This window comes from Argiope bruennichi, chromosome X1, assembly GCF_947563725.1.
Source record: "Argiope bruennichi chromosome X1, qqArgBrue1.1, whole genome shotgun sequence".
Classification (NCBI taxonomy): Eukaryota; Metazoa; Arthropoda; class Arachnida; order Araneae; family Araneidae; genus Argiope; species Argiope bruennichi.
In genome coordinates, this window is record NC_079162.1 from 24,300,864 (window position 1) to 24,315,461 (window position 14,598).

General features: G+C 29.1%; 1 protein-coding gene across 2 annotated transcripts in view; it reads left to right on the forward strand.

Annotated features, from left to right (window-relative positions):
- The window catches only part of LOC129958678 (uncharacterized), a 28,265-nt gene extending 15,496 nt beyond the window's left edge, over window positions 1–12,769 (forward strand). For both annotated transcript variants that reach the window (XM_056071321.1, XM_056071320.1), the window contains exons 5-6: window positions 8,830–8,883; window positions 10,831–12,769. In XM_056071321.1, coding sequence (XP_055927296.1) covers window positions 8,830–8,837 — 8 coding nt within the window. In that variant the 3' untranslated portion in view covers window positions 8,838–8,883; window positions 10,831–12,769. The remainder of the gene's footprint in view (window positions 1–8,829; window positions 8,884–10,830) is intronic.
- Window positions 12,770–14,598: the final 1,829 nt, after the last annotated feature.

Here is a 14,598-nt window from a genome sequence, read left to right on the forward strand (position 1 = left end):
GTGAGATTTTGAAAAATGGTTTAAAGTTTTTAGTATGTTTTAAAAAGGGTGGTTTTTTAAAAATTTAAATTTAAAGTACAATATATTAATATTTAAAGCTAGCTATTAAACTATTCAATGAGACATGGTCAGTATGTTTGTTTTTGCCAAAGCATACTATTCTGAGACATTTCTAAATCATTGTGAAGAAGTGACTTAATAGAAGGAAAAAATAGAGACTGAAAATTTTCTGAAAAATATTGTCTAAAAAGGATCTGATAGAAGAAGATCTCCCTGTTGCCTGCTTAAATCCATGAACTCTGCGTATTTGGCAGCCAATTCTTGTTATGCGCTTGCTTGATGTAAGTGCAAATTGCCAAATCAATTGCAGTTTTTGAATTGAGACATCTATTTTTACATAATGTGCGATGCACCAATAAATTCAATCTGTACCATATGCCATATTTTTTTCTTGGAAGTCATAAAACAAATATTTAATTCATTGCATGTTAACTTCAAGCACATATGTACTATCATATTTGTTTCATGCGATTTTTTAAAAATACATGAAGTCTATGATTTAAGATAGCTTAGCTTGTCAATGCAGTAAATGCTACAAAATGTATCATTCTTCTCAGCTAAATAGTTCTGAAAAAATCTTACTGTATTTTAAAGGTAGTTTGAATAAAATTTTATTTTGAATATGAATATTCAACATTCTCCACAATAGAAATCTATTTTCAAACCAAAAATTACTAAATTTCATATAGTTTTTCCCTTCGCTTTCTGTCTGAGATAATACTAATTGAGAATTGACCTTTGAGCATTCCTTGATTAAAAGCATTTGGTTCTTCCTTTGTGAGAAGTTTGGAAATGCATCGCTTTTAGTGCTAATCATTATTTTAGTTAATTCAGAACATGTAGTTAGGCTTATATTTTTCTTTCCATTCTTTTTTATATCATAGCAACTTCCTGTATTCCTCAGCTTCTAAAATTATTTATTAATAAGGTTTCTTTTTTTATGAGTCTTTTGTATCATTATTTTTATACATATGTAACCTCACACAGCAAATTAAAACTAAACAAAATTTGGAATGAAAAGAACATCCAGGTAATGGAATTAAAGTAAAAAGAGTTTGAATTAGACAAAATGCCAAATATCAAAAGGGGGGAGGAAAATCAAAAGACTGAATTAATGAACTGCATTCAAAATTTAAAGAATTTTTTCAACATTAAAGAAGATTCTTAAATAAGTTTTTTATTTTACCAGAACTCATGATTCTTACTAAAATTGTATCATTTCATCAGTTTCAAAATGTAAGCATTTGTTTAATTTAAGATTCTGTTGCTGTTAGCTGTGAAATTATACCATTTTGAAAAAAAAAAAAAAAAATAGGAAGAGTGTTCTGATTGATCCATTTTGTATGACATTTAATATAATTCGATCAGTGCTATAATGATCAAGGGGCATGGGTGCATATAAATGTCCCAGGTGCCAATCTTGTAGGGTGTGATGGTGATAAAACATTAGTATGTTTATTGCCACTTTTTAATATCAAATATGTTGAAAGTGTAAAAAAAAATAATTCTATATGCTGGAAGGCATTTACCTTTGATGCAAAATTCTATCCTACTTTCAATGCTTTTTTTTTTTTTGTAAACTTGCTTTTGTTTTATTATTGCAGAAAATTGTTTATAAATAGCTGAATGTTTCTATATTTTAAATGTCAGAACAGTTGAAATTTAAGTAATAAATCTTAAGAGCAATTTTAAAATTTTGACTTCTTTGATGCCGAAATTCTTTTTGCTTTTTAGAGAAAAAAAATGAAAGCATAGTAAATAATTGCTGCAAAGAAGCTCTTTTTAAATCAATTAATAGAATTAAAACAAAATAGGATTTCTTAAATTTACCAAAGGAAAAATGGTGTAAGCTATTGAAAAGAAATTGGACACAAAAGCTTGCAAATGAATAAATAATAAGTAATATGGGAAACCATTTGCATTAATCATCACTTAAACCTAATCTGAGTATACTAATAAAAAGCATTGTAAGCAACAATAAAATATAAAAATGAGTTAATAATATATATTCAAAAACGCTTTTTAGATTTATTGCCATTTGAACAGCATTTTTTCATTCAAAAATTTGTATAAATTTTTATTAGATATGCTTTAAGTTCATTTGCAAGCTTTTGTGTCCAGTTTCTTTGTTAGAACTACATAGTTCCGAATGTGTGCACTAACTATAAATTTTTCTTTCCGAGACAGAAGAATATAAAATATATCAAATTCAAGATTTAATGGTTTAATAGAGGCAAAAGTATGTCTGTAGAGGCAATAATTATTCTATGGAAAATATTTACATAGGATATGAAACGTCTAAATGTTCCACATAATAAAATATTTAATGTGCATATTGTAATAATTTCAAAAAATTCCTGACAATTGTATATCATGTGTGGGGGGGAGATATTTATTTTGTATGTAAATTAAAATTTGTTACATTTCTATATTATAATTTAATTTTTATCACTAAATGTAAATCTTTACATTTTTTAAAATTAATTTTTTTAGTTATTGAAATTTTTAATGTACCTCTATCTCATTATAATATTTTGAAAGAATTGCTAGTTTATTTTTTCAGATAATTTTGCTTCCCATAAATTTTTTAGCCATATATAATTTTAAATACTGCGTTATGTTTCTATTTAAAGTGGTACTTCTGAAGCTGATGAATAAAATCTGTACTTAATTGCAACATGAAAAAAGAAGAATTTACCCACACAGCAACTTTATTTTTTTTTTTTTTTGTTCTGAGAATGAATCGCAGTGATGGATTCGAGCTTTCACTGAGCATTAGTGGCAGTTTTATCTTACAAAATTTTAGTGAAATCTAATACTGTGTAATTATATAAAGTACAGAAATTATAAATGGCACATTTTTTAAAGGATAATGAGATGGATAAGTTATACGCACAATGTTGATAGACAGCTTAGTTCAAAAAGTCCAGTTTGGACCACTCTTATTTGAAACTCGTAAGGTATGTTATTTGTTTTGGAGGTTTTGTTGTTTTATACTGGATGAAAAAATCACAATAATATATACAAGTTAGATTACTAGTATAAAAGAATTGCCATCTGCAATTAAATATTATACTTTTATTACATGATTCTTTCATATTTTTGAGGATGTTGATCATTCTAGTGGTAAAGTAGTCCGAAGTGTACAAAAATAAAGCTGGATGCCTAAATTAGCTCGTGGAGGAATATCTCCAATAGGCAGAGAGAGAGAAAAGAAAAAAAATAATAACAGTGAAAAGGAGCAACAAATGGTCAAGTGATTTACTACAGAAACCCAGATATGAACATGCAGTGTACTGATCACATCTAGGTTACTGGTGTAAAATGCATATTAATTTTAATTAAGAGATATCTTTTAGTGACTTCTCAGTAGTCGTGAAAAAAAATAAACATATAATAATAGCAGAAGAATAAATTACATTATGTAGTTTTGCAGTGTGGAAGAGACAATAACTAGATTCATTTTAATTACATTTTTTTTTTCCATTCTGCTGTCAAGAAACTTTGCCATCGTTTAAACACAAATATAAAAACAAAGCATTCAAAGGTGTTTGCCACAAGGGATTTTGGGATTGGAGGAACTAGTTTTCACTAAGGATTCATCATGTATGTGGATTTTGTGATGTTAAATCTGACATTGAGGGTCAAATATCCTTTTTCTGGTATGATGCAGAAATCTAGAGAGGATTTCTAAATTAAATATAATTCATATTATCTTCCCATAATTTAAAATATAAGGCCTGCCGAGAAATAGCACTTAGGTTTGCTGAAAAATGGAATATTATATAAACATCTTTATTTTGAATTTTTCTTGAAATATTAAAGTGTCTTCTCTATTTCTAATATGAAATGAATACATATTTACTGTTTAAGGTATTATTTATTTTGTTATATTAGAACCCTTTTGCTCTATTACCTTCTTCCATCTCCCAGGAAGCCTTGTTGTGCCTTCTTTCCAAAATTGTTGTTAGCTAATGAATTATTTGCTGCTTTGTCTCAAAATAAGTTTGGGTAGTTTCTTGTTTATATTTCTTTTATACTTTCACATATAAAAATCTATTTAAAACCTTAAAAAGCTGTTATTGTCATTCCTTACATATTTGCCTTCTGTAATTCTATATTTTCTAATGACTAAATTTATGGTTAATACATATAATTTTTTTAATATTTAGCATTTTAATTCTGCAATTAGATGTTGCTTCTATGTTATTTCTTCCAATGTTCCAATTATATCAAAAGAATTTTAACTGTCCAATTTGTTTAAAGTAGTTGTTTTTATTGTTGTATTTCATATTATTAATTTGAAATTAAAGCTATCCCCCCCAAAAAAGTAATTTCTGATCATAATTAACAGTATTTTTGAGAAAGGTGGTAGATAAAACTGAGAGTCAAATGAATGAATGTCGTAAACTTAATAAAATATTTTGAAAAAAATAAAGAATCTTTAGTTAAATTTTTGCGATGAAATAATTAGTTCCATAATCAAAAATGAAATGCAGATTCGTCTAAAATGACGTAAATCATTAATTCAAAATTTGCTTGTAAATCGAATCTGATGTTGACAGAATTATATATATATATATGCTGACTTTCTAGAATGTAAATGAATTAGTTATTTACAGTTCAAGAAAGTCCAGAATTATTAGCTACTAATTATTAAATATTGGTTTGAATTTCTTACTACATTATTGAAGTAATTTTAAAATGCATTTTAATTAAGTTAATTGCAAGTTAAAATTTCATAAAATGGAAGGAATGATTTTTTAAATATAAAACTTCAATAATCTCTTAATACTAACTGTTAGACGTTATTTAAAATATAATCATGGGCAATCAGAAAGTGTTTATATATTTATAAAATCTAACATTGAAATGGGTAAAAAGCTATTTAATGTTCTATTATCTGTTCCGTTCTATTGGCGATATTCTAATCGAATTTGTTGAAAGATAAGCTCGTTATATATAATTTGAAACATGACTAAATATATATAAACTAAATATTATTTTCATTTTAACATGCATAAAAAATGTTTTGTGCATAAAGTATAATCAAAATGTCTGAAAATTGTAAAAATGATTTTTTTTTTAAATTTTATTTAAACCTATTTTAAATTTTGCTAGAAAACCCTTTCCACAAAAATAGAGAGGGAGATAGTGCTGTGTAAACAGACAGTATCACTCTCTTAAATAACCTTTAGTATTTGCAGTGATAGATTTTGATATTTTGCTACCCTAAGCAGTTCATATTATGAAGACCCTTACTTGATGCATTGATAAATTTAGTAATAGTACTTAAACATTTCAAACACATTTGGCATTTCAACACATTTTTAACATGATTCATTTTAGGTTTTTGTTGTTGTTTTAATTTTAAAGGTTTTATGAATAATGTAATTTTTTAAAAATTTATTTGAGATGCAGGACTACCTGGCATCCACGTTTGTACACAATGTGATTATTATGCACAATATGATGTTTATTGTAATAACTGAATGAATGCCATGAAACCTATAGGAACCGGACTAATTATACTTGACAAAATGTTAATATTTGAGAATGCGTAGAATTTTAAATTTATTTATTTAACAACTTGGCTAATAGTATCATATTATCAACTGGCCTGTTGCCCCCATCAGCATAGCGGCCCTAAGCTACTGCCAATTTTTTTAGTTGAAAATTCATCACTGAGTATCATTAACTGAAAATGAAGCAGCAACATTCCCACCGTCTCCTTTTAATTAGGAATCAAACGTTTCCCGATTCGGAGAAATTATTTTCAGCATCAATCCATTTCATTTTAATAATAAACTATCATTCATCGCATGTCAGTCGTCGGTACATGCAATAGTGGCTATACGCAAGAAAATTATTTGATTCCATAAATTCTTCTGATAATATTACTATTATTGAACAAAAAATATTATTTATAAACCATTTTAAAATTGTAAAAATTATCCTTTTATAACATCAATTTATTTATCTTAAAAAATTTTCCATATTTTTAATTTTTGATTTTTATAAAATCATGAAAAATATTTTTGCAAATCCTTTAAAAAAATTAAACTAATTTTATTGTTTCATCTAATCACATAATCATTTCCCATTGTTAAATCCATGGTTTTTAAATATTGCATTCTTTGAAACATTAATTTCAAAGTAAACTTTTACTTGCCTGCGGTTTGATATCCGCTTACGCGTTTTAAAATATGTTTTTCTACTGAGATAATTTTTTAAAAAAATTTTCATTTTCATTTTAATTTCATAATAGATATAATTCAAATTTCTTTTATTTTAGACATTTTGACTGAGAGAAAATAAAAAGAACCTTTTAATCTTCACAAAATGCATTACTTAAAAAATTCTGACCGTCATTTCGTTTTAAATGATATTTTTAATAGTTTTCATAATGTTATTTTTAGAAAGTGAGTCTCTTTTTTTACATTATTTCGTTCAGTTTTAAATTCATCATCTTATTTTTTCATTCAATATATTTAATGATGTAAGTATTTTGATTATTTTCTCGTTTGTTATTTTTTGCTGTTAAATTAGTCCATGTACTAATATTTAAAACGTAACTTTTAATATTAAAGTGTCTTATTTCGAAAGCAGGTATAAAAAAGCAATTCTCTGTCATATAAATTTCAGTTTATATTTCATATTTTTCAATTATATCAAACAACAAAGATGAAATTTTAAATATTTATGCATTCCAATCAATAATTCAAGAGCCAGTAAGATCAATATTCCTAGTTAATAAGTTAATCGCCTAAGGCGGATAGTTATATGTATAAAACACAGTTGAATAACAGTTACAAATGGATTGTATAAAACTTATCTTATATATAATATTATTATTCTTCGTTGGAAACGAAATAGGTGTTGAATGTGCAGTATTTCTATTAATTAATATCTGCATAATTTAATAGAAAACAGTGGAAGAAAAATCAATTGGCACAAAATTAAATTCTCTTTGATTTGTAGAAATAATCTTGTTGGCTCTTAAGAGGTTCGCGGGGAAGTGTTCCTTCTAACATCACACAAATTACGGCGCATTATCACTGTGACGATGTAAGTCCTCTACTCCAGGCTGACCGCTAGCGGAACATATCTGAACAGATCTGCGAGTATATAGACCCAATGTCCCAAACGTCTGTACACTGTTTGCCTTGAAACTGTCGTATCCGTGGCTAAAGATAGCCGACGAGAGAGGTTTGATGCTGTGTTCTGTCTGCTTCTATTAGCAATTACTGTCGAATACCTGTCGTCATTCGGCGTTGTAACTCGGGATGACCTGAACTGTATTGTCTACTGACATTTCTATCATCTTGGAATCGTTGCCAAAGCCTAGAGATGCCACTTTTGGGCGATTCCAAGTTCCTCAGATACATCCATCTGAATACTCATTTCAGATGACTGATAATTCTAACACGTAAAAAAATTCATCCACATGCTTCCTCTCTGTCTTAACTTTTCGGTTATGGCACTGAGCGGCTTACAGAATGCTTGTGAACAATTTTACTTCTTTGCCACCATTTCTTATATACCCCTTTCTTGTGCTCTCGTCATTGTGACCTACTATCGGGGTTATCTGGTGGCACCTTGTAATTTGCATATTATTCTTGAAGATGTGTATGATAATTCTACAGATGAAGTTTTCACTTTAGAGTTCATTTCAGTGTGATACTGAAATATTCTTAATTTATGGACATGAGTGTACTAATGGGAGTAATTGGAATAAATGCGTTACCTAATCTTCTTTTGGAATATCAACTCGAATGATCTGTTTTTCAAATAATGATGGATAAACATTTATGTCGCTCATCACAAAAAGACATAACTTCAATGAGTTTTGCTTTTTAGATGCAATTAAAAAAAATTAGCGTTCGTTTTCGTTTCTAACTCTGAAGTTCTTTAGTGTTCGTATTCTCTTCTATAGATTCCCCCCCCCCCCTTTTTTTTCCGTTCAGCAATTTTTTGCGTAGATGTCACATCAGTAATAATTAGATTAGTTGATGCGGAGACTTTAACATTAAGTTTTGAAGTTAAACGTATTTCTTTGATTGGTTGAACTTAATGGATCAATTTTTCATTCTCTAAGCAGAAACAATATTTTGAAACTTTAGCACTCGCAAAATTGTTGTTCAGAATTCTAAGGCTCATGGAAAGGTATGCACGTTATCCCCCCCCCGTCGTAGTCCATTTCTTTTGACAGCCCGATCCGCCTCGAGAAAAAGACATTGTGAGCTCAGTTCCAAAAACAAAACTTAGAAATTGCTTGAATGATGATCATCATATTTTGAAAACGGTTTTCGCGATGCTCGGAAACTACTTTTGAATCATTATTTTGTAACATGAAAATATTCATTTTCTTATCCCTTGATAAAGGAAAAGCATACAAAGCTTTAGTTTCATTATGAATCGGTGCTATTGGTGCGATTCCATATGTCATAACATTAAATGATGCTAAAAAGTTATTTGTTATTGTAATGCATTAAACTTCGTTAAGAAGATTGCTAAAAATATTTCCTTTGTTGTGATTGTATTAGAGAAGCATAATCCTCTTAATGTACCCAATATCTCTAGACTAAATCTTTGATTTAAAATGTTCAGTTTTTAAAACTTTTCTTATAAGTGGTTCTAATGAAATGAAAATAGTAGGTGAAACTCGCTAATAATCAAATATTTAATTTGCTCTTTTAATTGTTGAGTTACACAGATGTCACATTCTGAAATCATATTTTTAATTTTTTGTCTTTTTTTTTCTTTCAGGAAAATGAACTCTCATTTCATTTAATGAAAGAGAATTTTAAAGTTCCTATAAATGTAAGTATATAGTATTTTATTTTTATTTATTTTTTATCATTTAATTATTAACCAATTAAAAAATTGTAATTGTGAAGATAATGTATTGAAATACTTCACAAAATTGCAAATTGACACTTTTTTTTATATAATTGCTTCTGCCGTGGTATTTTTGAAGTGACTGTAGATGGCATTAGTACCTACCTACCTTTTGGTATGTTAATTTTAAGGCAGTATTTTCCGTCTGCAACTCTAGCCAGAACATGAACATGAAAGCATTACATGATTGGTATCGTAATCATTATGGAATCCATAATATTTTGAGATTTTTTTCTTTTTAAACAGAGTGAGTGAAAGTTCCCTTATTAATGTTTAATGCTATTAGTCCTGACAAAAAAAAAAGAGAGATACTTTCAAACATAAGATATTTTAATAAATAAGTCTTTTGCGAACAATAAAAAATAAACTAGTTAGTTACACAAGATATCAGTGAATAAACTTTTTTTCTACCAGACATTTTTTTTACCCAATATTGATTCAAGTATACTGAGGTCCATTGTAAATAGTTAAGTCTTTCTCGAAAATAAGACATTAAACTGATAAATGAAATCAAAGCCTACTGCCATGATACTTTGTTGTGAAAATAAATGTTAACCATTTATTTTGATTTGATATTTTATCCATCCCCCCCCTTCCGTGTTAGCATATTATCTGAAATCTGGTGAGAAACTTCAATATATGCTATTGCTTAGATAACTATTATGCAGCTTTCTAGTGCAGGTAACAAGTGGTAATGTAATGGAATTTAATCTTCAATACATAAGATCCGAGCCTGTGACATGTATTTCAGTGGATATTCTGCTAATCTGGGGTCAGCATTGTAGTAGTCTGTTTAACTGACGCAGAGTATTATCTTACATGTAATTCAAAACTCGTAGGGTTATTAGCAGACGTCATGAGAACAAAACATAAACAAAAGTGGAAATGGATTGTATTGCCATAAATCTTGGTTAGTCTGTGAAGATGCATATGCAAAATATAATTCCAGAGATGTATGAAACTGAATGTCAGTTGATCGACAAATGTTCAGCATTCTTTTCTGTTGTCTGATTTAACCCTTTCTAGAGCCGTGGGATGTATGCTTCCCACCAAATTTATCAACCTTTGAATGAAGTTATGTAGGTTGACATAAGTTCTCACAATTTTTTCAAAAAGACAAAGTCCTAGATGCTTCAGTTTCTTATCTCACACAAAATTATCTGCCTTTATTTGTTAATTAGTTATTAATTAACCAAATTAATTAATTAATCAAATTAAATTTATCTAATAAGCTAAACGAATCACTTTTCTTAAGTCAATCTCAATCCTAAAAATATTTTAATATACCATGACTAGAAAAAAATGGCCTTTTAAAGGGTTAAGCAACTGATATATAGTTCTGTTTCATGGAACTCTATGTTTCTAGTCTTCAACCTGTTGGACATTTTCTCAAGTGAGTTTATATATCAAGTGTTAGTGTAATCAATCCATAAATTATCAGAAATAAAACCTGATGTTATCATTCTCGTTTGCAATTGATATCATACTATACAAATATCACATATTGTTTTCTTATTTACCTTTTTTTTTTTAATATATTTTTTTAGAGGGTGGGGGGTGAGTGAAAAAGAATATTTTCTCAAAAGAGTAAAACTACCTTTACATTAAAAACAATTATCCCTTAGATATAACGATAAAAACTTTTTCTGTTTAATAAAGATGTGTTTCACTTAAGAAAGGATTTCAAACAATGTATTTCAGGCTGGTGATCCAAAACTGTATATACCTGATTTGTTATTGTCTATCTGTAGATTAGTATATGCTTCTTATATGCGATTTAGTATATGCTTACTTTTATTTCTTAGAATGGAGAAATGTAATAATAGACACTGAAAAAGAGGACCTCTTAATTTTCGAATTCTTTTACAGATCTTGTGGACTAACTACTAGCTACAGTTTGTCTTTGTCACATGTTTTGAAGCATGAATATGATACTCTCAAGTTTTTGAAAGCTGAATTGCGACAAAAATACTCTGAAAATGCCCACTTTACGTTATCAATTCATTAATCACAGATTTTCAACTTCCCTTAAATTTCATACTTTAATCTTTTATTCCATTATATGATGAAAAGTATTACAATTGAAATAGATATGTCAATGGCAAATTAAGTGTTACAGTTCTCTCCCATCCCGATCTTAAATTAAAAAGTTTATTTGTACATTTCGCTATATTTATCGAATATTCTTCATTGAGAGTTAACAATCTTATACAAATATTTGAAGTTGCTTTTTAGTCATATCCTACAATCGCAGTTGAGATAGTGGAAACATGTCTCTTTATCAAGTACATTGTAGGGGAAAATTAAAATCTTGGGCTACTAATAAACGTCTTGATTGTGCACTTAAAATTCACACAGTGCATATCCATTAAGTAGGGAAAGGGTTAGTTAGAGAGCCATGGAGCCTACAACACTAGCTTGAATCATAAAGAAATTCTGCATTTGGTGCAGTTTTTGCTTATTTTTTGTTTCCCTATCAAAAATAATTTTCTTCCTAGTACATTTTTATCATCTAGCTATAATATTTGAGGAAAGGGAAATATTTTCAGTTTAATATGTGTTATTAAGATGGATAATTTCTTTTTTTAACCGAATAGTCAAATGAAATGCCTATTTTAGGTTGTTTATAATAATCGGACCTCCGATATAATTGCAAATTAATCCATTGATTTACATGCACTTGTTAAAGAATCTTGTAAAGATTCTTTAACAGGCGCATGTAAATCAATTGCGCTTGTTAATGATTATACAGATATTAAGTGATGCTTATTTAGTACCATTCAAATATTTAAAAAATCAAGTATCTGCCATCAAATGCAAGAAATTTTGTAAAAAATAATAGCTGACAATACATTTGTGGAAGAGTAATATTCAGCTTTTAAAGATTTATCTCTTGTGTCACTACGGGATTTTGAGACTGGCCAAATGTTGATGTCTTTATTGCTATCTTCCTCAAGAAAATGTAATGCATAAAAGTTGTAATAAATTAATTTAAGGATGAGGTTATTTGAAAGTACTGTACTGTGATTAAGTTAAATATTTGTACCATAAGTCTCTCGAAATGATTTTTTTTTCTCTTAAGTTCAGTTTATTTCTTTGACAGTCCATTTTTAGGGAAAAATATGGTGATATGAGTAATGGGTAATGCTCTGGGTAATTATTTGCATATGATTATTGTGAAGAATGTTTGTAGAGATTAAGTAATGAGCTGTGCAGGTTGTATTTTTATCTATTTGCAAATTTTTCACCTTGGAACAAAAAGAGATTTCAGCTAGAAAGTTTTTCGAATGTTATCAAGAATTCTTATATACATTATAACTTCTTTATAATTATTCTTTGAAGAAATTTATTTATCATTTATTGCCATTAGCAATAAGTAAGAAAATATATATATTGCGGCGTAGGTTAACATTAAGAATATAAATAAATTTTGCTTTGTAAAAGCAACAACAGCTTATTAATTTAATCAAAACTAAAGCAAGTGCTGTTGATCGTGCAATATAATCATGAAATAAGCAGATAAGCAGAGCTATATGTGTCCCTCCTACACATCCTCCTACGCATCCCATAATGCAATGCGATTGTAATGAAAATGAGATGATATGCTGTTCTTTTAAGCTGTGCGCGTGAATGTCGTCTTTTCTTTGTGTTTGTTTAGCGTGAAATGTGATTATTAAAGAATTGCTCTCGAAAACATACGCCCTATTGCTTCCACTACACGGATCATAATGATCTTCATTCCATCGCAAATTTTATTTTTAATTATCCAATTTATAAAAAATATAAAAATGAGTATGTCAAAAATTCAAACCCACAAGACATGTTTTTTATTTATTTATTTATTTTACATTCAAGTAAAAATAACATAAAAACCTTTAGATTTAATTAGTTAAAACAGTTTTCCATGAAAATACTAATTTCTGGCTTTAGTTTAAACCAGGCATCCTCACTATCCGATTTCAATTCATTTTTATATATGGATCTAATCAATACTTACAGTTGGTTTGTGAAAACTTAACATCATACTGGACCTCTGTGACGTTTATTTGGAGACGTGAACTGAAGTTTGTTTTGTTGAAAAGTCCAATCTTTTCCACCCAAACTTTCACCGAAAGGAAGCAAATGTTGGAAAGTAATCGGCGAGTCATTTTCTGATTTTTGTCGACTACTGAGATAGACTAGGTATGTCTGACCATTGAAAAAGTCTTTCCCTATCAATGGTCACCCCTATCTTAGCTACTAAACATGTTCCTTGACCCTTTCCAAAGCTCATGTCAATAACGTGAAGACCGATTAGGACCGTCCAAAATCTATAACACTTCCACCCACCCCCGCTAAATTTTACATTAAGCCACTTATTACAAAACGTTTTGTACTTTTTGTTTCACTGCAATCGAGCTTCTGTATAGTGAGTTTTAAACGTGGAAAAACAGTTTTTTCAGATGTCCTGATTCTAAAATGTTATACATTTGTCTTCGAACAGCAATTTTAATTTAAGAAAGAAAACAATTCCCAGTTGTAGCCAAGCTTCTGAAATTATTGTTGCGGAGGCCACCAATTCGTGGCCTTCCTTAACAAAATTTTCATTTTAATGTCTTCACCCAATCAAAGTTTGATAAATATCACATTTAGATCTTTTTTAATTCAACTTCAGAAAAGAATATGTTTTACTATCATATATCAAATTTTTGATACTTCTTCTATGAAAGTTCTGTATATCTGCCCATTTTGAACTTGTGTCAAATCAGTTGTCAAATTTTATTGATACGCTTAGATGGCATACGTGTACGCATCTGCTAGCCCAATTTCAGTAGGCAGCTCTGTGCTTCAACTTTTAACACTGCAACTATTGTTATGGTTTAATATGATAGAAGTATTTCATATAATTTTAAAAATGCATCTTTATATAATGTTAATATAAACTGAATATTTATGGTTTCATTTCAAAATTATTACTGAGTTTAAACTGTTGACATGCACTCTACTCACATCTTATTCATAGCTTTTATAAATTTCATTCAAGAGCTGTGCATGTAGATATTTCATTTGATTTGTCCAAATAAAATCTACGTTGATTGTGGTATTTATTCTTAACAGCTTCAGATACCGATTGTTCTGCTCTGTCCTTTTCTGAATAAACGAACATTAATAATTCAATTTTTCATTAAAATATAACCTCCCCCCCCCAGGTTTTTTTACAGACAAACCCATTAAAAAAAATTTAGTCCTAATAGAAATGCTTAAGATTAAAAAATTATGCATAATTCATGTGGGAGCGACTGTGTCCATCCTCGGAAAGAATTTACTACAAAACGGCGTCTAGGATTCAATATAGGTTCTGTTGTATATATTTACAATTTTGGTACTTATTAAAGTGTAGGCACCTCATCGTGCTACCACGGTTCACAGCCATCCAACCCGAACAGTGCAGCACCCGCCCTTTAGTCTCATTCAATATTCACTCGAGTTAGCGTTCTCCCTGGCGCCGCCAGCACCATCTCATGAAGACTATCACAACCGCTTCTATAGCTCGGCCATCCTTGGTGGTCCACAGAGACATCACCATACATGGAATAGAAGAATTCTGAAAAAGAGAGGGGGGGAAACACAAAACAGTACTTTACACAATATAAGTTA